Here is a 27,835-nt window from a genome sequence, read left to right as displayed (position 1 = left end):
TTTTGCGTTCATAATTAATTTCTTGTTCAGGATTGGTTGTAAGCTTCTTCGACACTGGTTTATTGGTTTTCACGAAGTCCTCTAATTCTTTATTTAAAAAAAAAAAAAAATTTAAAGCACGGCACCGGAAAATGGGAAAAGATCAACTCACAGCAAGAAGAATGGGACAGGCGCCATGCACGAATGGCGGTGTAATGGAAAAAGTCCTCAAGGTTTTAGCTTTTGAGATTTGGGACTTGGGATCAATAGTCCGATTTATAAGCGTAAGGTAAGAACTGTATCAAGCATAATTCATGAAATAATATGAACCCTCTTGGTTCCAGCTATTTGCAGATGCTCATTTATGAGGTTTGATCTGCTAAGAGGATTCAGCTATTTATGAAGCCTTGGTCATTACAGAATTAACTTGTAGCTAGCATCATAAAAGTAGTTTGAATCAGTAGAATATATCCTCTCTTTTTTAACAAAAAAAAAAAAAATCTGAGAATTTTCGCCGTATCAGTAGTACCTTCTACACCAGAGTTTTGCGCCAGAAAACACACAAAACTAAAATAAACTGCCGATTTTCAGGAAGCAAAACTAGCTGGCTATGATGGATGGGCTACGTATCGTATGTCATGGGGTCGTGACACGAACTGGATCCATAAAAAAAAAAATGGCATCAATCAATTTCCGGCATCCAAAAGGAACCTGTATCTGAAATTTGGATCTCAACTCGTTTATTCACATACAAAAGAAGAGTAGACGACATAAATTACCAGATACGTTCCTTTGAACGACAAAACCTTTACATCCCACAGGCAACCAACATCCGCAAGATACAGGAGGCCAAAAGATGGCAAGATATCAATCACGGTCCATTTTACTATAACCCAAAAAAAAGAAAATCATACAGGACGAAGACTACTATACTATCCTTTTCGGCTCCGGGCGACCGGATTAGCAACATTCTTCATGTTGCTCAACTCACCAGGACTATACAAATCCCTATCTCTATGACCAAATGAAGCACTACCACGTAGTAGCCCATGCGATGGAACAGTACGAGGAGAAATTGATTTTGATTCACTCCCTCTAGAAATATCAGTCTCCAAAATCTTGGCTTCGTCTGATAACATCCTTAACTGTTTCAGAAAAGGAAAGAAATATGCAACTTTTTTAACACACACACAAGCGCAAGATGATCACTGCATAACTTATATTGATTGCTCTATGATACGGAGGGCAATAAGCTTAATAAACAAATGCGAATATAATACTAGAAGTTCATTTATACCCGGGTCTCATTCTCCCTCAAGCGATCCTGAAGAGTAGAAATGGCAGGACTCAAGCTGAACGTGAAGTAAATGCTCAAGTTAGTGGGAAATTATAGAAAAAACTGTAGTAGAAGAGATGGATTCTAAACTAACCAATATTCCATTAACTTGCACATGGAAGCTTGATATGTTGATGTATGATGAATATACGTAATCGGATGCGCTTTTCCATCACTACAAAACACCCATTTTGTCATGAAACTAACAGGAGGACTGCCTTTATAAGCAACAAAATCAAGACTATATTGTTCAGACAAGGAGACTGGACAGACTAATAATAGCATCACCTCATATTTTGTTCAATTGCTTGATTATAGGCAGTCCTTTCCTCTTCATATAAGACACGTTGTAGTTCTACAAATGATTCTAAAGGCGCATCAACACGAGGGAGAGATGAGGATGGTAGAACAAGAAGGGGAACTTCCTTCCTCACAAATTCAGCACCACTGCCAACAGAGAACAGATGTTGCTCTTAGCTAAAAATAAATGAATACCTCTATACCATAGTATACACCTTACAAATCTTCAGCTCATATATTTTTTTAACTGTTTTAAGGTCGAGGCTTTCAACGGGATCAAACAAAACAAAGGGCGGCCTCGGAAAGCAACGGAATAGATCTTTTCTATGCACTGTTCACAAACTAGCAAAAATTAAGGACAAATTCAAAGGCCCTTCTCCAAGCTCTAGCCAAGGCTAGAAAATTAGTTTATCTCCTAACAACACAACCATGAGACACGAGCTTGTCAAAATTTACCAATAGGATGCAGGTGCAAACACAGTATCACCAATCAATGAAAAGAAAAAGTTCTACCCACAAACTATTTTCTGTGAGCACATTCTGCTTGAACAAACCACCCTGTTCCAATTCCAATATGATTTAACAGTTGAGGAACAAAAGGAGAAAAAACCAGAACAAGGACAAGGAAAGAAAGAAGGTTGCCACTTAAGTTTTGAAATAACAAGTAGATGATAATGGAATCTATTTATTCCACAGAGGTTAAAAATAAGTAGAGTTTTCCGGGATACAAAGAAAAAGGTTACTTCAAAGCAGGAATATACATGATATAGCAGTAGCAGTTTCCTCTTCCTCTCTTCTCTTAAATCTACCATATTCTCTTCTCTTAGATTTACCATATTCTTTGCTATCTGATATTGTCTCCTTAGTATTTAAAACCCTTTCCAAAAGTGATCGAGTACACTAAATATCTTACTTAGTCTGAGAAATCACATCTTAAATGCAGTAAATAAAAGATAATGCTTCATTACTAAATAATGTTAACATGGCATCTATAGACGGCAAAAACCATGAAGTCTTCAAGAACATACTAAGTCTTCAAGAACATACTCTTGTTACCTCATCTCCAAATTTGAACGGTGCATAGCCTCCTGCATACTTTCTGACATATCCATGGGATCTAGGTCAGTAACTGAATGACTAAAGCTGTTGAAACGGTAGCTGTCTCCCATTCTGGCATCAGCGTTAGCAAAGAAACCCCCCAGGTCTGAAGATTTTCCCTCACCCTAGGTAATCAGAAGCAACTAACATGCATTATCATTAAAAGGGCTTAAAAAGAAAATGCAAGAACATTGCGAAAATGGCATTCCCAATGACAAGGTAGTTATCAATCCATATGTATAAGCAAATTTGATTATTCAAAAAAGCTAACAAGATTGCGGCACATTATGAATTCAATAAACCAGCTATTTAATTACTTTTGTGCATGTCCAAAAAAATGGAATATACTATAAAGATTCTGGACAAAAAAACTCGTAATTTTGGACACGAATCATCAACCATGACACAAAGTGAGGTTCTGCAAATTTTTAGACCTCCCCACCAAAAAAAGAAAAAAAAAAATTGCAAAGATCCAAAGGTTCCTAAACTCATTTTCTGAAAACTTTGCAAAATCTAGAAGCCCCCTTCTAAGGAAGTAAGCAAAATCAACAGTCATAATGATATGAACATTTTACCTTAGAAGCTAAAGCAATAGCTCTTGAATCAGCAGTGTCTTCTTCAACATCTCTTGTCAAACTGCCTCTAGTCAATGTTTTCTCTGATGAACTTAAAGATGACTCAATATCTATAACAGCACCTCTATTTACAGCGGAAAGGGAAACAGGTCGTAACATATGCTGCTGCTTCCCATCCAAGGACTGAAATGCAGTAACTTGAATTCTTCCAACCTAGAAAAGTTCAAAGGTTTTAAACTTATCTATGCTCACAAAAAAGGACCATTTAAATTTGTTAATTGAAACATCAAAACCTGGAAGAGAAGGGGGGGGGGTAACCTTTTGGGCATCCTCACTGAAACATGAAAATATCAGTCCAATAAACCCAGAATCTAGAAGTTGATACATGGCCTGAGTTCGAACATCTGCGGAAATCACAAGAGAAGCATAATTTGGTTTCAACAGACTATAGAAACTCTAACAAGCATTTTGTTTTCTTTGAAAAAGACAATTGTACAAAGTTAATCCCATTGGCCCAAATACATAGCTAACCAACATAAATTACTAACATAAGGTATTAAGAACTTAATGCATTTTTGGCCTACACATTCACGCAAGTGGCATCATTAGCAGCTTCACTTTCTTTTAGTCTGCCATAAAGAACTAGTTTACGAGAATGTATTTCGGAGAAGTTGGTACAATCTGTAGAATTAGTAACACAAGTATTGGATGTACTACTACTCTCTAGCATGTTCGCAGATGCAATAGCTTTTAATGATTCATCATTTAATTCTTTATATTCTTCCATGTCTTCAAACAGTTACACCTTTCCAAGAAGTGACTGAGAAAATTATCAATGAGAAAAATTAATAATTAAGTAATTTGAAGTGAATCATAAAGAGTATAAAAATAAAAATTGCAGAATTTAACTGGGACTTGACTAGTTTATCACAAAATCACACAGAGTGGGACCACATGAACTATGTGACAAGAAGGGACAATGCATGTTTTAAAGAGATTGCAGGTAACAGGCTTCTTTCCTAAGAAGTGTTACACCAATTGCTTTAGCCCCTTAGCAGTTCTTGGAAATCAAATGAAATTTCCCAGAAAAGAAGAAAAACCTAAACCAAAATAGAATCCCTTTAAAACTCCAAAAACTTACCAACATGGGATGGAAATACTGTAATATGAGGGTGAGAGTGGTACCAGCCAATCACTCTTGTTGTTCTCCCTATTGCCAAGGTCATTTTGTGCTGTAGAGTTAATTTTCCAATGATATAAACGGATGCATAGTTAATTCTATGTATAGCAGCAAAGCACAGATGACCATCGCTAGATGCCTAATCACATGAAAGTTTTTGAGTTCAAAAGATGATGGGGTCTAGGAATTAATTGAGTCACATACTGCAAGCAATAAACTGATTCCTGTTTAAGCTATTTGCTTATCATTTACCAACCAACTCATTGACATAAATGACTTAATTAGACATAAGGAATCAAAAAGCCTCAAATGTTTTCCTTTTCTAAGTAAAATTTAGGGGAGAAAGGTTTTAACAATGTATCTACCCACACACAATTGTTTCAATTGTATCTACCCACATTATTTCATCATTATTGACACAATTGTATGTTGAGAAAAAAGAGAATAGTTGGCAATCATGTAATGTACATAATAATATAAAAGGATATCTCTGCATGAGCTGATGCAGCAGTCAACTGCTCGGGATTAGTCTCTACTCGATCCTTCCTCCGATCGGAACGAGGCTGAGGCAACGCACACCATATCAGAGCAGTCACACTACCATTTTTTGAGGGCTGAATTTGCAAAACAAAAAACCAAATTAATCATTTCTTGCAAATCGATAGATGTAATTATGAACCTTTTATGCCAAATCAGTAAAACCAGAAATCCCAAAATGTAAGAATGTGACATAGTGAACAGAATAAATACAAAACTAGTATAGTCTGAATTGACACACTATTCAGCAGACATGGAAAGATAGCAAGAAAACCAAATTGTGATCCAAGGCCAATGCTGCCAAAAAATGCTTAATATAGAGTTCTGGCAACGCGTGGATTCATTTTATGCTCAAAAAAATCTAACACCAAAAAATGTCAAACAGAGACACTCAGCAGTATAAAGCACTAACAAAATCCATCGAATAACAATACAGACTTACTAAAGAACAAAAATGCACAATATAACAAAATTAACAGAGTAAACGCTAGATGTAAGAAATGCATCCTATTACTAAAACACGATTCGAGTATAATTCAACTAGGAATTTATACTCAATGAAAAAATGCAACATATGTCACATGTCTATATAAGCACGTCTTTGTGTAAAGAAAACAAGCGAACAGGAAAAGTGGAAAAGATAAAGGCAGTTGAAGATGCTATAGCAGTACAAACATAAACAGGTAGACATGATGGAACACTGATGCCTGTAAACGTAACGTTCTGATAGGGAGCAAAAGTAACTAGGCTAGGTAATAATCTCCAGAGGAGACAAATAAGAAGAATGAATTGGGAAGAACCGTCTAATGCACATAAAATAAAAAGCCTATGGAGACCATGGTTCAACGTGTTTAAGAAAATGTGCAATCTAAGTTTTCTCCATCCCAAGCAAAGATAAAGTTGGGATTTTTTTTTTATTTTATCCTCTTAATTTGCTGGAACGGATGATTCAAAATCATACCCCTCAACTCTTTCATATTTTGGATTGGAACTAATAAATTATCTGAAAAAATAATTCTCAAACAACAACAAAAAAGAGAGAAATTCAGAAAACCCCAATTGACACACATCTCTTAAAACTCAATTAAAACACCCCAATTGAGGAAAAAGCAAAACCCTCCAAGCTCTAACGCTATTTCATATGGGATATAAGAACAAAATTCCAACTTAACACATCTACATAAACTGCAATAAACCCTAAAAGAAAGAATAAGCATGATCCTTTCTTTATTTCATTACTACCTGAATGTCACCAAGAAGAAGGCCCATGATTTCTTCAGTCTCAGTCGACAATGCATGCGTCAGGCATGTTAACCACACTTCCTCTGTCATCTTCACTGCAGTTAGAGACATCCTCGGTCTCAAAATTGCTGCTTTGTCTTCTTAAAAGCTGCAATGTTGATTGTCCTATATTTGTATGTGCAGGAGGGAAGAAGAGGGGGTTCTGCAGAACTAAACCAAACAAACCGGGGAACAAATAAAAGAGAGATCGAAGGGACTCCCAAACGAAGCCTTAGGCTGCCTGACGGAACTTGCAAGGTGAGTCAGAGTAGTTATAGCGTGTGGCTGATGGGAGATGAGTTGAACAGCACCAATTAATCAAGTCCGTCCATTGTCTTATTAGTCTGTCAAGATTTTCCTCCCCCTCCTTTTCCAAGTTCTTTACTTTCTACTATTTATTTTCATCCACTTTTTTTGTGATGAATTTCTCCACTTATTTACTTGCTATCATTACTACGTTCTTCTTCCCCATCAATCGAAATAAACGAGATGATACACGAGCTAACCAAGAAAATTGCAATAGATTATTTGGTGCAATTGTATAGGAATAGCTCATTACAAGAAGTTGTGATCGCTCATCAAGTTTAATTTATTTAATGCACAATTTCATTCGCATCTATAGCTAATGTCTATCAATTTATCAATAGTAAAAAGTCACAATCTCATTAATTACAATGAGATTGAGATTAAAAAAATATCTTATAAGTATCAATTTTTGTTTTGGTGTTCTATTACAAACCGCATGCAACATTAAATGCCCTTTTTTCGTTTAATGAATTTTTACAATAGATATATATATCTAGAAGGAATACACAATATGGATACGCTACAAGATAGAATATTATTCTTGTATAAAATAATTAGGAAATTTTTTATTGTCTTCCTTAGCATGTACCAATTGAGTATGACTAGTTTTATCTAAACATATGTAAAGTTCACCAACTAATAATCGTAGTAATTTAGTAGAAAATCAAATATTCACCCACTAATAATTGTAGTAACTTAGTGGAAATCAAATATCATTCAAACAAATTTGCCAGGCTGGCGATGCAATTCGATTTCAATCAGCCTTAATAATTACTGCCCCTGTATAGTTCCAACTTCCATGGGTGTTGCGGAATTTTTGTGGAGTTAAATTACAGAGAACCTAACTTTGGGGCCAGCATTACATTTTCTGAAAATTATGCCTGTGCTTTTATACTGTTTACTTGTTACTTGCATCCTGACTGAAAACACGCGGCCGAAACATTTTGCGGCTGTTCCGTATCTCTCTGGAACTCAAAAACTGACAAACCAGTTTACTGTATAACCCAGCACGGTGCAAACCTCTCTCGCTCCCCTCTTCCCCCTCCCCTTCCTCTTGCCCCTCCCCCGCCCCCCCCCCTCCCGCTCCCCCTTCAACATCCCATCAAAGTAAACAAAAAGAGATACAGATAAGCAGAAAAAAGAAAGACTTATGCTCTGATTATTCCGGGCCTTTTTCTCCTGAACAAATTTTGTTGACTCCCCAGAAAGATCATCACTCTTCCATGGCTGCATGTAAGCCCCGCACGCCCTTTACATTTAAATTTTGTAATGTACCTTTGCATCGTTATTATCATCAGTAGGTTAAGTAAAAATTCGTTCTTGTTAAGTTGAATGTTAAAGATTCAGTTTAGAATTGCTTTTGATTGGTTCCGTCCGTCTCTTTTTCTGTTGTCGTCAGTTTTTATTGCTTATTTAATTCTCCATATATCAATCTTCTCGGATGGTTTGAAGGGCATATGACTAATGCTATTCATGTGCTTGTATGTTCTAGGTGGTTTTGGGGCTTCAGGACTTGAGATATCAAGCTTGAATCTGGGTTCTGCTAGACCCAAGTTCAGTGCATTACAGCCCTTGAATGGTTTTCCAGTAGGAATTTTAAAATTCAATCAGTTTGATGGCTTGGAAATAGTATCGGCTAGGTCGAGAAGGGCTGTTGCAGGGTGCAAATTTTCAGCTTCTGAGGCTATCTGTGAGTAGTGTTTTTTTAATCCTAATGCATTGCTCCATCATACAAAATTGAGGAACTTTTTGTGGTTGTTCCTTATTTACATTTTCAAAAGTGTCTTTCTCAGTTTCTTGCTTGTCTTATTAGTTGCTCGCACTGAAAAGATTACCATCTACTTGAGATACTAAGCATTTAGCATGTGCATTGGTCATCACCCAATTACGTAGTTTGGTGAAGCACTTCTTTGTACATTGTTTCTGTATTTGCTCGTCTTGGTCAGAGATGCCTTATTTATTTGTGAGCTAACCCATCTGGTTGCACAGTGTACAGGTTTGTACAGTATTGTTTACCTGTTTCTCTTTGGATGTTGATTACTTCTCATATGATAAATCTTCAGTCTGACTCCAGATTCTGCTTTCAGTATTCACTGTTTATTCTTTGGTTTTGGCAAGTGACGATCACTGCAAAAACAGATGATTCTCCTGAAGGTATTAGATCCTCTAATGGAGCGAGCAAACTCATTCTGAATTCATTCGAGGTATAATCACCTTGATGTTGCATCATAGACTATGTAAAAATATGCATTTGCTTGTTTACATGGAAACAGTATCAATTGCTTGTGTAGTTTTGGGTTCCTCATTCTTCCGCTCTTGTTCATGGAATATTGTTGTTTCACTTATATTTGGTAATAGAAACATTTAATCCCACGGACTAACTCCGTATTGCGTTATGTTGCTTAGCAAGCTCTTTGAAGTTTAGATGTCATTGTAAAATGGAGGGCACTTATCATATTGTTTCATGGAACTTGGAAGTCTAAGAATAAAATAGTTGCTTTGAGACTCATGGAGGACTATAACTTGATTTTTATGTTCTTAAAAGATTCCTAGGATCAAGGAAATACAAATTAAATGAATTGGGTAGAGAAGGAGATTACATGCTAAGTTCGAGTCATAAAAGAAGATTATTTTGTCTAACAATGTGCGAATCTGTATTACATGTTTCTATATAAAAGTCCATTGAGGCTATTAAAGTAAACTAGTTTGTTCTTCTCTTTGTTTCCTTTACATGTAGAAGAGTAACTCTTGAATATCCTATGATTTATTTCTTATTTGCATCTGTGAGTTTGAATAGAAGTCTTTCTTTACCACATTAGGAATATTTTGTGTCTTTTGAATTTAATGTTACTGAGAGTTTCATTTGTACAGGTGGAATCACTCATCAAGGAAGTATGTGATACAACCTCAATTGCGGAGCTTGAACTAAAAGTGAGCACCTTTTTTCCCCAACATAAACCCTACCTACCCCCACCCTCCATAGAAAGGCTGGTTTGGGAAAGAGAAGTTTTATATTGCATCTCCTCGATCAGAACTCCTATTTATTTGGTTAAGAGGCCATGTACTAGGACCTTATTTAGATGCTTCCCTCCCACAACAAAAGAAGCCTAGCTTATGATCTTTTTTTCCTTCGACCCTTCTGTTTGTGACTGTCAGCTTGGTGGATTTAGACTGTATGTGATGAGGAACTTGGCTGTGCCAACTCCAGCTTCTGCTCCAATTAGTGTTAATACAGCCATTGATGTACCTAATGAGAATGGATCTTCGTCATCAACATCCTTGGCCATCTCCAAATCGGAACCTTCTCCAAGTGATATACAGACATCACTGGTTAAGGCAGCAGATGAAGGCCTTGTGATGCTTCAATCTCCAAGGGTGAGAATGTTATAATTTCTGTTTGCTTGATAACTTTTACCAGTGCTAATTTTCCAGATGCTAAGTATGTGATATGTGCAGGTGGGATTTTTTAGGAGATCAAGGACTATAAAGGGAAAGCGTGCTCCTCCGTCTTGTAAAAAGGTGCACCTCTTGCATGTTCATTTTAATTCCTTACTCAATGCAGTCTGGATGATTCTTGATCTATTGCCTATACTTGGTAGAAAAACAATGCATTTTTCACTCATCAAAATGTTGTGGGCGTGCTTTTTCATCTTATATCACGGCAAGTCAATTTGTAAATTTAAATGCCATTATACAATAACTTCTGGAGATGATGGACTATTAGATGATAGGAGGTAATAGGATTTGAATGGAATTTGACTGGTACAACTCTATGCTGTGCCAAAGGTTTGAGGTATGGCAAACATTTTCTGATATCCTTATCATATAAGGGTGCCTGCTTGAACCCCTACCTGCCTTCTGTGGACTCTTATCCTTGTCCACTGCATTAAGCTCCTTTTCCCCCCGAAATTGAACATGTATAGGTTGCTGCAAAAGGTTGCTAGTTTTGAGTCTTTTGACAGAAGTATATCCTGTTATATCTTTTAAATTAGGAAATTAGGATCTTTTTTTTTTTTAATTTTTTGGTCTCTGTTATTTTCAGCTGAAGCATAAACAGTTAAAGCAGAGAATGATTTTCACTTGCTTTTCTGCACGAGTTCTTTCATTAGTTTGGTTTGGCTATACTTGAATTTTTCACATGGCTAAGCTTATGCTTCTGTTCTAAATATTCCTGTAAGAATGCATTACTGTAATTTCTCTGTTAATTCTATGTTAAAGCTGCCAATTACATAACATTGACAAACTTATCCAATTTGCTCCACAGAAGCAACAGGTAAAAGAGGGCCAAGTGCTATGCTTCATTGAACAGCTGGGCGGCGAGATTCCTATCGAGGTTCGGCCTTGACCATCTGTTTCTTCCCACTTTTAGTTTCCTTGGCTCATGAATAACTAGTTGCAGCCCATATCTACTAGACTGTGAGAGTTATTTATATACATTCTTTCCCCCTACTTTCAGTCTGACGTATCTGGAGAGGTTGTCAAAATACTTCGAGAAGACGGTGGTATGCTTCTCTCTTTAGTCTTCACTCTTGTGTGTTTTCAGGGTTTAAACATCTTGATAAGTTGTGTGTCATAATGCAGAACCTGTTGGATACGGTGATGCTCTTATTGCAATCCTTCCTTCATTCCCAGGGATAAAGAATCTCTAGTGTAGATACTTGTGCGGCGGCCATTTCACCTGGATGATATACAGTATATCAGATGACTTGAGGGAAATCTCTTAGGTGGACTTGTGAAGAGAATATGTTTCCATAGCTGCTAAAATGTTTTCGCCTTCAAATTTTTGCACTAGATGGTTTACCCTTCATGACGGATTAAATATTTGCTTTTTCTGTTCTTGTGGACAACAATTTCCATACAGCCGTTGGATGATGCTGAGCATGGTTCAACAACCGACCGCTGAGTCTTTTTCTTCTTCTTCTTCTTCTTTAACAAGAAAAAAAAGGTAAAACCGTGAAAAAAGTAATGAGAGAATGCTATGTGGTCACAAGGCATCTTGTTAGCGCCTTTTATTACAATCAGATGCAAAATCCTCTCCTCAGCAATAATTTTACATTGCCAACGAAGCTCTGGTTTAATATATCAAAGTCAATGAATTTATTCAAGTTTTTCGATAAATGTTTCGTAGCACATATAAAAGAAAAAAAAAAAAAGGAAAACCCTTTAAATTACTAGGACAAAAGTTAAGAAGGTTTGGGAGAAGGGGCGGGTACAATTGGGATTTTAGTACAATTATAATTGTGTGGTTTGTACATTTTTCACGGTTAGGTCTATACTTACATTTCTTTATTATACATATCATTTTTGTTTTTGTACAATAATGGTGCATTTGATAAAATTGAAGTCTGAAAATTGAAATCTGAATCCATTAAGATATTGAATTGTTAAGTATTTAATCTAATAAATTTGAGTATATATATCGTATTTAGTAATAAATGAATAACTTATCACTTGATTTTGAAAATAAATTCAGTGTCACGTAATTAATTCAGCTATTTAATTTTTTATTAACAAACGCGTTTGAAAAAATTAAAATCTGAATCCGTTAACTTTAAACGTTGAATTGAGTTATCAAACATAATCTAATTTAATAATTTAATACAATCATACTTATAAACGTACAACGCTTTTTCTTCTTGAAAACAAGGTGCAAGAACTGTACCAATAATACAATTGGGCCAATTGTACTGGCCTTTCTCTGAAGAAGGATTGGTTACGTATTTCCGTCACGAACCCTCAAGCAGTTTCTGGACTACAAATTAAATATTATGCCAGGCTTAGCATGTTAAAAATATTTTCCTCTAGGAGCTTAAATTGTCTGCAATCCAGTTTCTTGGGAATAGCTGAGGTGCCCAATAAGCCCATTATCATTAAGCACGAAGTTGATTTATAATTGCAATCCAATAGTTGTTGAGCCAACTTCACCCAACCCCATTATAAGGGAATTTGGTCTTCAAAAATCCCATATCCTCCTCCTCCTGTATAAATACGTCCAGCAAAAAGGCTAGTCGACCATTTCCGTTGATTATTCAAGACAGGGTGAGGTGACTCAGGTGGGTGGGTGCTTACGAATTCTGACATTCTTGGAAACCTTCTTCCTCTCGAAGTTGCCGACGTTAAAATTTGGGAAGTACCCTACCCTTTCTTTTGACCAAGTCCCGCCTGCAATTCGACTTCTTCTCAGACGAGGTTAATCACTTTCTTTGTCTTAGCTTTTACGTTGTACAGTTAATCAGAAAAGAAAAAATTGGTTCTCCTCGCTTTATTGAAGTCTTTTTTTTTTTTTTTAATTCCTGTGTAGTAGATATTGAAGTTTTTTTGCACTCGTATGTGATAGATAAGAATATTGAGTTTGTTTGGATAAGAATTTATTTGGATGATTTATTTGATTGGTTACTGTAGTATTTTTTGTGACGTGTACGTGTGATAAAAAGGTGATTGGAATTTGTGTGTATGATGCAAGCAAAATAAAATCTGAAATTTGTATTGATGATTTTTTTTTGGGTCTGAAGAATAGAGGGTTTAGACGTTTATCTGTCTGAGATGGGTATTAAGCTCTAGTTTGACTCTAATGCTGCAAGTTCATGTCTTGGCGGATTATTCATCAAGGAAGTCAAAATAGCTTGGGAGTGATTTTTTTTTTTTTTTTGTGGGGGTTTTTTTGGGGTGGGGGGGGGGGGGAAGGCTATCTTGTTGGTAATTAGTTTTCAGTTTTAGCGGAAATGGAATATAACTGGTCCCAAGATTTCTGCTTTTCAATTGATTATATACATAACAGGTGCTTGGGGTTGGGATTGGTTTGCCTTTTTTTTTGGTGTGGGGGGGGGGGGGGTGGATGTGAAGAGGTGATGAAGTACGAAGGAAGCAATTTATATCAGTTTCAATGAAGATATTTGAAATCTGAATTTGACATGTTAGGCCAAGGATAATTTGGTTGGCATTTTCTTGCATGCTGTTTGTTTATTAGCTTGGAAATTTAAGGAGGTCTTCTTATGTATTCAGTTCCGGCTTACTTAATTCGGCATTATGTTCCAGGCTGGATAAAAACCATAAGCAATTTATCTGACTGCATGGTTTGTTAAGCAATTTAATTGACTGCATCATTTCTTAAGCAATTTATGTTCTCCAGCCATCTAGACAAAATTCAGATGAAATCTTACTTGTGGTGGAGGGAAAGAAAGGGAAGCCTAGTTATAGTATATTTTGTTTTGACTGGGAGTCGGCAGACTCTTGCTGATATTCAATCACTAGTCCAATCTGTAGTTAATTTCAGGGGTCGGGGTTTTCAGAATGTGGTTGCCAAGAGTTCATGCTCTGAAAATGTTTTGTGCATATCTGTTTGATACTGCATCAACAAATGTGTCATCCCTTACTAGGTAATAACTGTCTATAAACAAGCCAAGCACATTCATCAAGGAAAGACTGACCTCTCCCATGCTTAGTCTAATCTCTGTGGTTCTTATTTCAGCGCAAGGGTTGAAGTTTCTTTAACAAATGCTTTTAGTTTAAGCCATGGTGTCTCTCTTCATGTGTCAATCAGCTAGTTAATCAAGAGAGTTTGCATCTGTAAGTTTCTTTGACTTGCCACTTGGGATCATCTCTATTCTCTAAAGTTTATGCTTTGCCTCTGTAGGAAATCTTAACTCTGCTGACTCCTTATCCATGCAATATCAATCTGTCTTTTGAAACAACTTTTTTGATAGTTTATCCAGGCATCTCAGTAGCTTTGAATTTTTCAGGTTGTAAGTTGTCTTTCAACAACTTTTCTATTACGTTGAAGAATATTTTATTGCTGCAACTTGTTCACATCATCTGAGATGCCAAAAGATAGAAGGGTGAACCGGTTATCTTCTAGTCAGTCAAGGGTATCTCCTTATAATCGTGGCTCAAGAGATTTGAACAGCAACAAGTTGGATGCTTCTTTGCCACCTTCTTTAGATGAAAGTGAGTGGGAAGAAGCTAGGTGTCCCATCTGTATGGAGCATCCGCACAATGCTGTCCTGTTAATCTGTTCATCTCGTGAAAAGGGTTGTTGCCCATATATGTGTGACACAAGCCACAGGCATTCAAATTGCCTCGATCAATATCGCAAATCATCAATTCCGACGGCAGATTCAACTGCTCGACCAGATGATGAATTTTTGACGTGGATGCTTTATCGTAATGGAGGTGGTAATGGAGGAGGGAGACAAACATCATTGCAGCCAAATAGTTCCTTAGGGGTACAAGCACTGGAACACACCTGCCCTCTTTGTCGGGGCCAGATCAGTGGATGGATTGTCATAGAGGCTGCTCGCAAGTACATGAATGCCAAAGTAAGAAGCTGTTCTATGGAGTCGTGTGATTTCATTGGGAATTATGATGAACTAAGAAAGCATGCTAGGTGTAAACATCCTTCTGTCAGGCCCTCTGAGGCTGACCCACAGCGCCAATCCGACTGGGCAAGGCTGGAGCGCCAGAGGGATCTCGGAGACACCCTGAGTGCATACCAGTCACGGTTTGGATCTGACTTGGACGGAGATGACCCTCCTGGGTGGTATGACTTAAATCAAGATGATGATCCCTTTGAAGGGCACTGGTCCGCAGGTGTTTTCTTTGACGACTTCTTCAGTGGAATTCATTCCGAGTCTGAGGATGAAGAAAGTGTGTATGGTGACACGTTAATTGATTTGCATTCCGAAGTCGAATTCTCTTTTTCATTTTTGAACGACTTATCTTTTTATCCTTGGGATGAGGGCAGAAGCTCTGGCAGTGCAAGAACTGGTAGTAGCTTGCTTGATAGATCTAGAAGATCAAGATCAAGCCCCGATTATCACCCGGAGACTTTGAACCGAAACTGGAATGAAAGTGCGCCATCAAGGTATACGCAAAATTCTTCACGGCCAACTGCGCCATCAGGACATAGCGGAAATTCTTCCCGACCAGTTGCGCGATCAAGGGATATGCCAAGCTCTTCTGGACCAACCGCACCGTCAAGACACACGTCAAGTTCTTGGAGACCAACTGTGCCATCCTTTTTGAGACCAAGCGTACCATCAAGACATATCGGAAATTCTTTGCCCGCAAATGTGCCATCGACACACTCCCCAAGTTCTTTGCAACCAGCTAGAGATGCCCCAAATTCTTCTCGAGCAACTGCGCCATCAAGGCACGAGTCCAGTACTTCACGACCAACCGCGCCAAGTGCTGCGCAACGGCGACAGTCATATGAAAGGCGACATTAAGTATGGCCTCAGCGGAAGAATTTAGATTTTTTTTTTCAGTCTTTTGGCTTTTGTAAAAATATCAGTTAATTTATTGATTTTTTCTGGGATACTTTTAAGGTCCAGCGTGGAACAAATTTGAACAAAATAAACTACTCCGGTTGGATTTGAGAGTTTTTCAAACACTAACTTTTCACCTACAAATCTAGTAACAGACCCCAAAAAACACTCCTCATATTTCAAATACAATTTATAAAAAATACACTCCTCAAGTGGAAGGAAATACTATATATTAATATAAAAAAATATATTATTTACACTTTCATTTTTATTAATTACATTATCATTATTATTTTAATCATATAATTGTGATAAAATAAATGGTGAAAGTGCAAACAATAAAAAATGGAGTACGAATAATATTTTTTTTTAATAAAAAGCCTGTACAATTATCTTATTCACTCATATAACAGTACCTCTTTTTATATCTCGGCTATAGGATTTGTTGAAATTATTGATTTTTAAAAATGTTGGGGGGTAACCTATAATTTTCAAGGAGTTTTTTTTTTTTTTTTTAGCCCGACAAACAAACACTGGTTTGATTTTTGGGATAATTTCACAAACCTCTCCTGAGGTTTATAACAATTGCAGTCACCTCTCCTTAAGTTTTAAAAATTACACATACCTCCTCTACTTTTACTATTTAGATAACTATATAGACCCAATATACTACATTTCTCTTAAAAATCCTAATATACCCTTGACATAACAACAAAGATAAAAAAGTTAGTTTAATCACATACATTTTCTTTTTCTAAAACCATTGCAAACTTGTCACCGTACCAAGCCAATTGAGGAAACTATTATTTATAATTTAGTCTCCATTTCAAGTGATTTTAACAATATTTGCGGCCTTAGAATCATTTTGCTGTCGAAAGGCTTTCACTAAAAATTACGAGATCAAATATAACCCCACTTAAACAAATCTAAAAGCTTGCCTACAGTTTTCTCAACCTACTAGCAATAGCTAATCTAGCCCATCACCACCTGTATGGATCCTAGGAGCAATGCCACCGTGACCCAAAGAATAACCCATTATTACTCCATAATCTCTATTAGAGACTAATCCTATCTCCATCAAAAAACCACTGTTCACAGTAGCAACTCAAAAACAGAAAGATGCATTTTTCATTTTTTTGGCAACAAATGCAGTTATGGATATCTATTAAATTTTTTTTAATGGATTTCTAATAAAATTTTTTGAATAAATAGACACAACAATATACCAATCATTCGGTCTCTCTTACTTTCAACTATTAGTTTCAAATTTATTCTTTATATTTGCCATCCTCTCCTTATTTAATTTGATAATGAAGAAATTCTTTTTTCTGTTCTTTGCTTTCTATTGAATCAGCATTTGCTAATATTTGCAATAGAATGTGAAGAAATAAAGGACTTAAGTAATAAAATAAGAAGACAAGAGATAGCAGAACTTGGAATGGATATTGGAAATGAGAGGGATGGTGACGAGCATGGTGGTTTAGGTGGTGGCTATGAATCTAGTGATACATAATATGAGATGAAGGAGAGGACTTAGAGAGAGAGGTGAAAGGAGGCGACTTTAGATTATAAGACAATTGGGAATGTTTTGCTGGTTGTGGTGATATGGTATTTTTCTTTATGAATCAACTAATTAAGTAAAGGAAATTCTAGTAATTTTGTTGCACCTAGGGAGGCCAATGTAATTATATAAACTTAAGGGGAGCTGAGGGAAATTGTTTCTGAAATTGTCCCTTCATTTTTCAAGGGGACAAAGGGTTTTTTATACGGTAGCTTTTTAAAGGTTCGGGGATGCAGTAATTCCAATTGACTACAAAAATTTCCATCCATCTTGTACCAGATAGCCTGTTCGATTCCTGGTTCCTCGGCTATTGCCGCTGCACGTGGGACATTTCTCCATTAGTAAGCCTACTACTCTTTTATCTTTGTATTTGCAAACCCTTTCCATCTTTAATGGAATTGAGATTATAATTCTATTACTACTACCGATGTTTCCATGTTTTCGGTATAATCGGCTATCAATTAAATGGTATAATGAATCCATGCTTCTTGTTATCTTTGTCTCTTTCGTAATTGTTTTGCTGTAGCTTTTCGCTTCTCGGATTGATACTGTTTGTCTTGGATAATTCCATGGCTTTCGGATAATATGTCAGTCAAGAATTTTTCTTCTTCTTCCTTTTTCCCGTGTAGTTAGGACCCATCAGGCTTTTAAGATTTGGGTAAAGATTTAATCTTTATTCGGGTTAAAAAGCTGTTTAAGGCAGTTGTGCGGTGCGGATAACTATGCAGCTTTTAATAGAAATAGGATTGGTAATAACAAATTTCAAGGGGCGCGTATTTACCAATGGAAAGGCCTTTCTAATCTGCATTTTTATGTCATCTGTGCAGCTGAGGCATTTAGGGGGATATATATCAGCTCTACCATTATGTCAAGGTCATTGGCGGGTTTACTGAGGAGGAGCATTGCGGCCTTTCCAGCTGCTCAATCCTCTGCTATTGTAAGAGTGAATGCAATTCTTCTATCTTGTAATATGATTTGCTCAAAAGTCATGTGACGTTGTGTTATAGGTATAACCAAGTTTAAGTGCACAAGCACATATAATAATTATAAAGCGGTTATTGAAAGATTCTACTGTGGTTTAGTTACTCCTAGAAGAGAGTTGGTTCTGTTGTTTCACCTTACTTAGCATTTCTTGGCCTTCTTTGGTATCGGGGTGTTGATTGTTTATTTATCCAGGATAAGGGTAGCTGGTAATTGAATATTCTTTGAGATTGGCCCAACCATTTTCCTTGTAAATTCTTCACGCAGATGATCTCCCATGGTATCTGCTCTAATGCTCCTTTTTGGAAAAGCCCACTATTAGTATTTTACCTGAATATATTATTTGGAAACGCAATGGAATCTATCTTGTCAGATTGTCCATTCTGTTGACCGCTAATGCTAAGTTGTACTTTTTGGAAAGAGGGGGTTAAGTTGTGAAGTACTGATGGCAATAAGACCCTGCATACCTTTGTAGTTCTGTCCCTTTTCATCATTGAAATGTGTGTTCTTAATTGTTGATGAATATAGGTGTTTTCTTTTCAAAGAACTGTTGCCTTCATTTGTCTTTTTTTTTTCGATTTTGGTGGGTTCTATGCAACTAAAAAACTGCGTTTGTCTTGGTTAGGCTTCTGGATGCTTTTATCGAAGTGCAACCTGCTATTCAACTACTGTGCCACATGATCCTGATACACACGAAGACTTCATACCCACTAGTAAGCTTGAGGGTTCTGGACTTTCACTGAATAAAATTGTTGAACAGGTGAATACCCTATAGCAGTTTTGGCACCATAATTTTACATTGAATGTCTGGTTTCTCTTAGATTTACTTCATGATATCTTTCTTCTACCCTGCCACGAAAGTTTTTTGTTAGATTTTGTCGGCAATATACGCATTTGTAGACGAGTATACTCACAAGCTATATAATACACATCCATTAAAAATGCTGATTTATAAGCTTTTAATGTAGGATGTCAACGAGAACCCTGTGATGATTTACATGAAAGGAGTCCCAGATCTTCCTCGTTGTGGATTCAGCTCATTAGCAGTGAGGGTGCTGCAAGAATACAGTATGTTTGCACACATTCCATTTCCTTATCTGAAATATTCAAGTCAAAATTTGTTAATCGATCATGAATGCATCTCAGGTTAAAAGACACTGTTACCTTTTAATTGTGTATTTGAAATAAAAAGATTTTAGCTTTGAGAGTGGCCTACAATGTTGATAATTGCAAATAGTTATTCTGGGGAAGCCTTGCACATGTCTTTTCAAGTAAGATTTGAAAGTTTTATCTTGTTAGTTCAGTCTCTTATAGAGATAAGCACTAACTTTGAGGCAAAATATTGTCTCATGAATGTGAGAAAGTAGACAATCGTAAACCACAAAATGATGAAAGTATGGTACATAGCGAGTATGCTTGTTTTATATTCTGTGCCAAGTGTAACTAGTTCAAGCATGTTGTTTTAGAATTATATATACTTTTATTTCTGTGTAAAGACTTTTATTTTTTTTTATGGCATTCTAGCAATAAATTAGGCACTTGCAGGTGTACCTATAAGCGCCCGAAATATACTGGAAGACCCTGAGCTGAAGAATGCTGTGAAAGCCTTCAGGTATTGTTATATGGGTGATACAATTTCTCTTTTTTGTCGGCCAAATGGCTTTTGTAATATTGCATGTTATCTTTCCCAGAAGTTATTCTTATCTTTCTGTTTGTGCTACCGATTAAGTCATTCTTGAAGCTGAAGCTGAGTTATAATCATGTCTTGCAGAAGTGTGCATTGAAATGTTCAATGTTCTGCACAAAATTTCGCATTGATCTTCCATGATCATTATTATTAATTCCTGGCTGCTTAGACAAATATCATTGTCTGCATATTGATCCATCTGAGGAAACCCCCCCCCCCCCTTCTCTGAAAAGTGATTGCCTTGGAGCTCAGTTTTAGTAGGAAGTATGCTATGACTGAGGTGTGTGATGGAGGTAGCATGGGGTGCATGGTTAAGTATTCCAAATAATAAGATAACCATCTCAAATTGCTTAGGATGCTATAATTATTTCTGTACATCTCTTTGCAACATAAATCTGTTGTAAAACTGTAAATTTGATGTGGACACTAGGTTTAAATGAACTTTCGGAGGCTTTTCTCTGACAACCTGAAACCTATTGATTATGACTTTCTTATTAGACCTTCAGCAACTGCTGCCAGACCATGGTCTTTGATTGTGTCATTTTGAATCTACAGGTTTTTGTAATATTTGAATAATGTTGGTTTCAAAGCATCACTTGCATAAGCTGTGGTTTACCTTATACCTCTTTTAGTCTCTAACCAGTTAGTATGCTTGTTTATCTGTAATAGAAAGTGAATACATAAAAGAAAGATGTAGCTGGATTTTAAGGCGGAAATACTGACCAGAGAATGCTTTATTTTTATCTTTGGTGCAGCAACTGGCCTACATTCCCTCAAATATTCATTCATGGGGAGTTCATTGGAGGATCAGATATCATCCTTAATATGCACCAGGTACTTTTTGACTGTATCAATCATCTTTGTTTGGATTTGTGGGTTGTAAAATACTTCAGAACTCCTATTTGTTATGCAGACTGGTGAGCTTAGAGAAAAGCTGAAAGATACCTCTGATGGACAAGAGAAAGTGGAATAAGTTACATTGCAGAAGTCGTAGAGATTTTCTTTAGTGGGTCGGCAGACAATTTCAAGCATTGATTGAAAGTATAACAGAATAGAGCCGTTGCATTGGCTCTACTTAAATTTTAGAATGTGATTCCTTCGTATGGCACTAGCTGATGCAATAGAACTAGTTTCTGGTGTTTTGGTGGAATTGCTTTTCAGGAAGTCTGTCTGGTTGTGGTCTGACTTTGTTTGCATGGGCGAGTGATTTTTAGTTGGCAATAATTTTCCCTCTATAAATTTAGTAATCCTTATGTATAAAACAAAAACTTTTGTAATTCTCGGACGACGAGGTTGCAAAGTGAGTGAAAAATCACGTCTAGATTTTCAAGAGCTCTGGGAATTAGAAGAAAATGCGCTGTGGATTCATTGATTGCGCAAATACCTGTGTCTCTAATGGTTGAAGATGATATCTTCTACCCTTGAACTCATCATGCAAAGGATAAATTTTTGCCATTACCACAAACTATGAAAAACCAGTCATATAAATGAAACTTAATTGCAATTTACCCCTTAAGACATGGTCCAATGCCAGATGTCTCCTGAATTATGAACTACGTGGTATGTGACCGCATTATAAAAGTAGAATTATGATAGAGGGTGCGAATCAACTTAATGAGGTCGACAGTTGTGTAACAAAAGAGCTACATTCCTACCCTAGGTTTAAAACCAAAAAAAAAAAAAAAAACGTTTTTAAGAACTCAGCATGGACAAATGCTTTTAATTTGGTGAAGACCGAAGACATTAACGACACTCACTTGATAAAGTATGCACTTGGAGCTCCAAAGCTAAACTTTAAGTAATATCATTTACTTGAAAAAATGGCAGTACATTTTAATTTTAGAAGAAAAAAAATCAGCGTCATTATCTCCCCGATGATTTCCTACTGCTGATCAACACAAACACGGGTTCTACAATGGCAACTTCGTACTATTTCACAAGTTCTTCATTGAGTCCAGGTTGGTAAATAATTCACCACATTTTGTGGTGGAGCAGCTATATTAATTACCAAAAACGAATACATTCCTTGCCTAATCAACGACAATGCATAACCACGTATCTTCCTGAGAAAATGATCATCATCTCTTGTGGCTTGTGGAACACAAATACTGAAGCATATACTCGTTTGATGAGCAGGTATCGGCTAAATCCTGATGTGATCGAGTGATAGCCTTCTGCAAGGATTTTAGAGCAGGGAGCAAATTTCTGGAATTATGCTGGATAGAGGGACCATGGACTCTGCACAGCTCCTGTGAAGCAAAAAATTAATCAACAGCCCATTGCAAGAGATCTAAAGACATGCTTGAAGGATGTTGCTCGTGTAAAAAAAAAAAAAATGGACAGAACAACTAAAGTCGCAAAATTACCTGACACCATCGAAGAACAAACTCCAAATGGGGACAGTTTTCAAGAAGATGTGCTAGTGCCTCTAATAATCTCTGTAGATGTTTGAAAGGGACCGATGAAGCAACAGCTGGTACCTCAGCTGGACTGACAGCAATAATACATTTCTTAATTAGTGCATCTTCATTCAACCGTAAGCTGAGGATTAAAGCCCTTTTTGGCTGACCATCATTCAATGCAGCATCGACCGCCTATAGGACACCATTAGAGAATGCGAATGCGGTCATACTTTTGACTCCTCTTACAATTTTATTGCATTAAATCCAATATAATTTACTTGATAAACAAAATGCTGAAAGAATTATTTCTTACTTCAGGTGTGACGTCAATGTCAAGATCGGTGGGATCAAATATAAAAGAATCATCCATAGAATAGACCAAAACTCCTTCTGTTGTTGCAGCTGCCCAATTCCGGCCAGTTGGTGCAATTCTCAGGCATTTTGTTCGAATAATGGGCCTTCCATGATTAGGCATTGATCCTGGCAAATCATATGCCAACTTACTTTGTGTTTGCTTTTCCACACCTTCTTCTGTATCACTATTATCATCATCGATCAATTCCAGTGGGCCGGCTTCGGTCATATTCTTCGAGTTTAAGAAATCAAGAACTCCATCAAGGGAGAGATTATGGGTTATTTGGAATCTGCGAAGTAACACCTACAAATTTGCAATATTCATACAAGGAATCAAGAGTAGACACAAAAAAACAACTTGAAAACATCATAATTGCTCATACGTGTGTGTCTCAGTGTGTGTGCATTTGAATGAAATAAGTGGCAGAGGAGGATTGTAAATATGCCTCATCAAGGAAAACTGCAATGTCCAGCTCCATGAAAATCCCCCTTTGACTTGAAACTCAAATGAATTAGTTCGCCAAACCACCTTATCTTTATTTCTAACTATTTCACTAACAAAAGATCTTTGTAATAATATTTGTTATGTGGTTATGATTCGATCCAAGATACTAAAACTGAATTCATTAGCATATGCCAAATGAGGCACCTAGAGTTTACAAAGTGAAAGAAATTCTTGTTTTGGGACTGAAACGGTGACAAAGATTTGATGCCAATCATTTCAATAATATATTAGGAGAGACACAAGATTATGCGGGCAAAAGAAAGGTTCAAGCTAAAGGTTAGGCCAAGTTCATCAGCTTCCTTATCCTGCTGGATATTCAAGAAAACCAGAGAACTACTTATGCATATGTACACATTTGACATTCAAAATTGTTGAACATATCATTCACGTCAGTACTTCATTCAAAAAAGAAATGGAAGAATGAAGAAAACCATATCTATGAACTTACTCTAGCTCCTACTAGCGGAAAGCAGGCAGGTCAAGAAAAAAGTAAAGTTAGCCTAGCAATCTGAGCCCTCAGGCCTCAGGACAAAGAATGCTAAAAACTAGCATCAAAGTGGGATAGCAGCATCAGATTTAATAAATCATAACCATGCGTAAATTTGCGGTATACTGAATTTCTATACATAAAAAAGAAAGCAAACTAACCTGATCAGCGACATCATACATACATATGTATTTACTACTCCCACCAGCTAATATGTAGCTCCCATCAGCAGAATAACACAAGGTGGTAAAGCATTTTCCAGTCGTTGAATTAGCAGCCGATCTGCGATCAGTCATTAGACGTCCTCCTGCAATATCTCTACGGCCCTCGATGGTATACATTAGCAAGCCCTCAAGTGGGTCCCAAAAATGGATTAGCCCATCTAAAGTACTACAAGCCAATTGCTTTCCATCTGGGCGATAAACAAGAGTGAGGACATCATGTGTGTGTGAAAAAGTTTCAACTGCACCTTTCCCTTCAAAAACATCCCACAAGCGAACAGTTTTGTCCCATGAAGAGGAAGCTAAGATAGCCTACAAGGTGAAAAGAAAACTTAAACTAACTTCACAGAATAAGAACAAACATACAATTACCTGGCAACTGCCAAGGTACAATGTCCACAGGAAACATGTCACATTCTCAACTTACATTTGTAGGAGAAAACATCAACCCGTGAACAGGACCTTCATGACCGCTGAGAACGTCCAACAACCTTCCTGTCTTCATTGACCAAACATATATCTAGAACATAATAGTTTAAGAAAAGTTTGTGAGAAACAAACAATAATGCTTTTGGCCATGTCAATATCCAACTAGAATTCATCGGACCTCAAAAGAATCAAGAGTTCCAGCACAAATCACTTCACCGCTCTGATCTGCTGCTAAAGAAACAAACTGTTTAGAAGTAGGAGTAATGAATGTTCTAAAGTTTCTATACCGAAACAAATCCCACGCACGAACAGTCCCATCCAACGACGCACTCAAAAGACAGTGGTTACTAGCCATGAAATGAAGTGCAGTAACTGCATTGGTGTGCTCAGAGAATGTAACGAAACAGCAGCCAGATGAAACAGTCCATACCTGTAAGGCAAAGAAATAAATCTCATGATTCAGCTTGAGGCCAAATTAACAACAACCAAGTGTAATTGCAAAAATTTTCAGGCTGAAGTGAACATGTCATGACAAGACAAACTGCTTAAGATCACTATTATAAAGACAAATCTGCATTGAGCTACATCTTGCAGGACTGTGAAACATGTATTCTACTTCATGAATTATACTCTGTATAATAAAATAAGAAAAAAATTTGAGACTCATTTTATAAGTTTGTCATTGTATTTTGCAGGGAAGGTTATTTCCTACAAGAAGAAAATATTAATTGTGCCAATCTACAATTGACTAGCGAATAAAGCAAGTGCTTTCAGCAGATGAAGAAAGTCAGGACTCTAACCACGAAAAGGCAGGTCTGATTTCTTTCACATACCTTGACTTTATTATCATCGGCCCCTGTAGCCAAAAGCTGGGAATCTGGAGAATATGCTAGGCAATTCACATCAAAGTAATGCCCTTGCTGCTTCAGTATGTAACTCTCTGATTTCCACTCCCAAACAAGCAACTGACCAAGCTTTGCACACCCAAATGTCAACCAGTTCCCCAGATCATTAAAAACAGCGGTGGTGATTTTCTCTCTTGATATTGACAATAAGTGAATGCAGACAAAATCAGGCATCTGATAAAGGCCAAAAACTCCATTTGAGAAACCCACAACCAACATGTTAAGTCCCGTATGATAATCACAAGCAGTTAACTTTGCTGGCGCTTGCATAAAATAGTCCTTCTTCATCAGTTCCCATTTCAGCCTATGCAACAAGAAGTCACTCTCGTCATCCAAAGTTCCATTTTTACCATCAACATCCTTCCTTTTTTCCACTGCGAGATTACCATCAAAATTCTGCTCCGGTGTACCTGGAGACTCTGGCTCTGAAATTTCTTGAAGTCCTCCTCCATCAAATTTACCATCACCACCCCTATATCCCCAGCTAAATATCGCCCCATCGCGCGATATTGTATAAACCCTCAAAACTTTGTTAGTTTTCTTGTCAATTCCGAAAAAGCAGCCAACAATTGCATCTCTGTGGCCCAAGAACAAAAATGGTTTACTGTAACTCTTTAGCTTTTTCAAGCAAAACAACCTAACTGTCAAGTCTTTGGAGCCAGCAAGTATAAAATTCGAGTCAGGGCTCCAATCCAGAGCAGTAATCTTATCATTGCAATCAGCAAATGTTTTAACCAATTCAAAAGGGAAAAATTCTTTCCTAAACCCAGGGGAGCGCCAAATTTGCAGAAGCTTACCGGCAGCTACGGCAATGAGCTGGCCGTCAGGGCTGAATTTAGCGGTGGAGACAGGGTGTTTAAAAGTGATACGATGGAGAACAACGCGGCGGCGTAGGTTGATGAAGAGGCAGCGATTCTTCTCGTCAATGGCAAGGAGGAAGATGCCATCAGGTGAGGCAGCGATTCGGCGGAGATTGGTGGAGGATTGGCATGGTAGAGTCAGGGTTTCTGATTTACTGAGGTCGGTGACGGAGACTCGGTTACCGACCGGTGAAACAAGGAGTGTGTTGTTGACAACGACGACGTTGCCACCTCTGTATGGAGCTCCGAGGAGATTCTGGAACCTGTAATTCATAGTGCGGGTGTCTGACAGAGAGAGAGAGAGAGAGACTGCAAAACCCCTGAAGGCAACCGTTGAGGATTTCTCTTAAACCCTAATGAAAAGCAAGGAAGAGGAGGGAGGTTCAAATGTTCGGTCGTCGGGTAATCGGCTTTCAATTTTCGTTTCTTCCCCTCACCTCAATTTATGGTTAACTTTTTCCTTTAAATTAATTTTGGGAGTACTTAAAGAGTAATCCATATTGTCTTAGTGAGCTAGCCAACAAGAGGAGAGAGGTGAGTTAAACATTTTGGGTCAATTTTTGAACTTTCAATTTTGCGCTTAAAAAAAATTAATTTTTATCCTAACCACCTAATCATATTTTTTGCTAATATAATCTCCCAATAACTAACTCTCTTAGATGTAGACTATAACTGTATTAAAGAAAAAATTACTAATAAATTGTAATTTTTTTCAAGAAGAATTTATATAAAATTTATTTTTGTAAAAACAAAATGAATCCTTATACTATATAAGAACGAGTTTAAGACTAGATTTCAACCGCAGGGGTGAGGCTATTTTGGGAATATGATAGTATTTGAAGAGTAATTGGAACATTGAGTACAAGTCATTATAGCTTTAATTTCACTATAATTACTTATATAACCTTTCAGACATTTAAGGTTAGGGGCAGATTTGGTATGTTACAATATTTGGTGCCAAGTTGAGTATCAAGTACAACTGAATAAAGTTTGTATTTTGATAGAATTACATAAAAGTCCTTTTAATCATTTATTATACTAACATCCAACCCTTCTAATTTCCTGAAACCTTTCTCATCTGTTGAGGAATTAATTGGATGTTTATATAATTGGATTTTAATTACAATTAATTAACTTAATTATTATCTGAACAATCATTATCATATTTATGTCCCCATGTTTAGCCGATACACTTTCTTCTTTTTCGGTTTCACCTCTTTGATTTTATTATGGCTATTAAATATTTGGTGGAATGCATAACTTTTCCTTTAAATTGAGGTGAGTTCTTTGGGTTTGTCTTCTTAGATTGTAGTTTTTTTTCCCTGATGATTGGTTTATTCAAGAACTCCATATAGTTTGCCTTTTGATACTTCTAATTCCAAAAACTAACTAATTGTATTGCTTTTCTTAGTAGATCCCAGAGATTTTGTCTCTGGTCAAAGTACAATTTAAAATAATGTTGTCACTTTCTAAAATAATCAGAAAAGTAATTTTATCATTTTCTTCTCCCCAACCAAGATATTATTTCTTTATTTAAATCAAATAACCTTATTTCTCATGAACTTTTTCCTATTATTCTTGACTCCAG

At 36.9% G+C, this 27,835-nt stretch overlaps 5 protein-coding genes across 9 annotated transcripts; 3 read left to right on the top strand and 2 right to left on the bottom strand.

Moving 5' to 3' along the window:
- Positions 1-669: 669 nt before the first annotated feature.
- On the bottom strand, positions 670-6,529 carry LOC113740001 (uncharacterized). Its single transcript, XM_027267461.2, has 10 exons — positions 6,248-6,529; positions 4,957-5,082; positions 4,430-4,517; positions 3,607-3,692; positions 3,289-3,501; positions 2,672-2,838; positions 1,604-1,762; positions 1,410-1,490; positions 1,277-1,331; positions 670-1,124 (listed from the first exon to the last, which is right to left on the bottom strand). The coding sequence occupies exons 1-10, from the start codon at positions 6,356-6,358 to the stop codon at positions 912-914; spliced, it is 1,299 nt and encodes a 432-aa protein (XP_027123262.1). The 5' UTR covers positions 6,359-6,529; the 3' UTR covers positions 670-911.
- A 982-nt stretch (positions 6,530-7,511) lies between these two features.
- LOC113738634 (uncharacterized) lies at positions 7,512-11,506 on the top strand. 2 transcript variants are annotated; one of them, XM_027265872.2, is made up of 9 exons: positions 7,512-7,825; positions 8,085-8,282; positions 8,711-8,796; positions 9,464-9,523; positions 9,749-9,967; positions 10,049-10,111; positions 10,857-10,925; positions 11,049-11,094; positions 11,174-11,506. In XM_027265872.2, exons 1-9 carry the CDS (start codon positions 7,816-7,818, stop codon positions 11,239-11,241), a joined length of 819 nt encoding a protein of 272 aa, XP_027121673.1. In that variant the 5' UTR covers positions 7,512-7,815; the 3' UTR covers positions 11,242-11,506. The 2 variants fall into 2 exon arrangements, with proteins under 2 accessions (XP_027121673.1, XP_027121674.1); XM_027265873.2 differs by having other exon boundaries at positions 7,682-7,825; positions 8,732-8,796; positions 11,174-11,484.
- Positions 11,507-12,416: 910 nt separating this feature from the next.
- On the top strand, positions 12,417-15,963 carry LOC113738554 (uncharacterized). 3 transcript variants are annotated; one of them, XM_027265788.2, is made up of 3 exons: positions 12,417-12,781; positions 14,061-14,158; positions 14,332-15,963. In XM_027265788.2, the coding sequence occupies exon 3, from the start codon at positions 14,410-14,412 to the stop codon at positions 15,814-15,816; it is 1,407 nt and encodes a 468-aa protein (XP_027121589.1). In that variant the 5' UTR covers positions 12,417-12,781; positions 14,061-14,158; positions 14,332-14,409; the 3' UTR covers positions 15,817-15,963. The 3 variants fall into 3 exon arrangements, with proteins under 3 accessions (XP_027121589.1, XP_027121588.1, XP_071901560.1); XM_072045459.1 differs by lacking the exon at positions 12,417-12,781 and adding an exon at positions 13,425-13,968; XM_027265787.2 differs by lacking the exon at positions 14,061-14,158 and having other exon boundaries at positions 12,418-12,781.
- A 1,656-nt stretch (positions 15,964-17,619) lies between these two features.
- LOC113738531 (monothiol glutaredoxin-S15, mitochondrial-like) lies at positions 17,620-21,416 on the top strand. 2 transcript variants are annotated; one of them, XM_027265768.2, is made up of 7 exons: positions 17,620-17,757; positions 18,244-18,353; positions 19,023-19,157; positions 19,366-19,465; positions 19,943-20,009; positions 20,840-20,918; positions 20,998-21,416. In XM_027265768.2, exons 2-7 carry the CDS (start codon positions 18,282-18,284, stop codon positions 21,055-21,057), a joined length of 513 nt encoding a protein of 170 aa, XP_027121569.1. In that variant the 5' UTR covers positions 17,620-17,757; positions 18,244-18,281; the 3' UTR covers positions 21,058-21,416. The 2 variants fall into 2 exon arrangements, with proteins under 2 accessions (XP_027121569.1, XP_071901559.1); XM_072045458.1 differs by lacking the exon at positions 17,620-17,757 and adding an exon at positions 17,769-17,884.
- Positions 21,417-21,864: 448 nt separating this feature from the next.
- Positions 21,865-26,698, bottom strand: LOC113740222 (periodic tryptophan protein 2-like). The gene is made up of 7 exons (XM_027267763.2): positions 25,316-26,698; positions 24,661-24,912; positions 24,481-24,573; positions 23,994-24,365; positions 22,800-23,144; positions 22,451-22,678; positions 21,865-22,333 (listed from the first exon to the last, which is right to left on the bottom strand). The coding sequence occupies exons 1-7, from the start codon at positions 26,519-26,521 to the stop codon at positions 22,163-22,165; spliced, it is 2,667 nt and encodes an 888-aa protein (XP_027123564.2). The 5' UTR covers positions 26,522-26,698; the 3' UTR covers positions 21,865-22,162.
- Positions 26,699-27,835: the final 1,137 nt, after the last annotated feature.

This window comes from Coffea arabica, chromosome 4c, assembly GCF_036785885.1.
Source record: "Coffea arabica cultivar ET-39 chromosome 4c, Coffea Arabica ET-39 HiFi, whole genome shotgun sequence".
Taxonomy (NCBI): Eukaryota; Viridiplantae; Streptophyta; class Magnoliopsida; order Gentianales; family Rubiaceae; genus Coffea; species Coffea arabica.
The sequence above is the reverse complement of the archived record's forward strand: the minus strand, read 5'-3'. Positions and strand labels throughout refer to the sequence as shown.

Excerpts from the sequence above, each read along its gene's own strand:
- LOC113740001 (XM_027267461.2), bottom strand. The coding sequence starts at position 6,358 with ATGTCTCTAACTGCAGTGAAGATGACAGAGGAAGTGTGGTTAACATGC. Across the intron at positions 4,518-4,956 it reads CTGCATCAGCTCATGCAGAG|AAAATGACCTTGGCAATAGG; the intron begins ATATCCTTTTAT and ends ACTCTACAGCAC. Across the intron at positions 3,502-3,606 it reads TCAGTGAGGATGCCCAAAAG|GTTGGAAGAATTCAAGTTAC; the intron begins GTTACCCCCCCC and ends GAACTTTTCTAG.
- LOC113738634 (XM_027265872.2), top strand. Across the intron at positions 8,283-8,710 it reads TTCAGCTTCTGAGGCTATCT|TGACGATCACTGCAAAAACA; the intron begins GTGAGTAGTGTT and ends GGTTTTGGCAAG. Across the intron at positions 8,797-9,463 it reads TCATTCTGAATTCATTCGAG|GTGGAATCACTCATCAAGGA; the intron begins GTATAATCACCT and ends TCATTTGTACAG.
- LOC113738554 (XM_027265788.2), top strand. The coding sequence starts at position 14,410 with ATGCCAAAAGATAGAAGGGTGAACCGGTTATCTTCTAGTCAGTCAAGG.
- LOC113738531 (XM_027265768.2), top strand. The coding sequence starts at position 18,282 with ATGTCAAGGTCATTGGCGGGTTTACTGAGGAGGAGCATTGCGGCCTTT. Across the intron at positions 19,158-19,365 it reads TGAATAAAATTGTTGAACAG|GATGTCAACGAGAACCCTGT; the intron begins GTGAATACCCTA and ends CTTTTAATGTAG. Across the intron at positions 19,466-19,942 it reads GAGGGTGCTGCAAGAATACA|GTGTACCTATAAGCGCCCGA; the intron begins GTATGTTTGCAC and ends AGGCACTTGCAG.
- LOC113740222 (XM_027267763.2), bottom strand. The coding sequence starts at position 26,521 with ATGAATTACAGGTTCCAGAATCTCCTCGGAGCTCCATACAGAGGTGGC. Across the intron at positions 24,574-24,660 it reads GAACTCTTGATTCTTTTGAG|ATATATGTTTGGTCAATGAA; the intron begins GTCCGATGAATT and ends ATTATGTTCTAG. Across the intron at positions 23,145-23,993 it reads TGTATGATGTCGCTGATCAG|GTGTTACTTCGCAGATTCCA; the intron begins GTTAGTTTGCTT and ends GCAAATTTGTAG.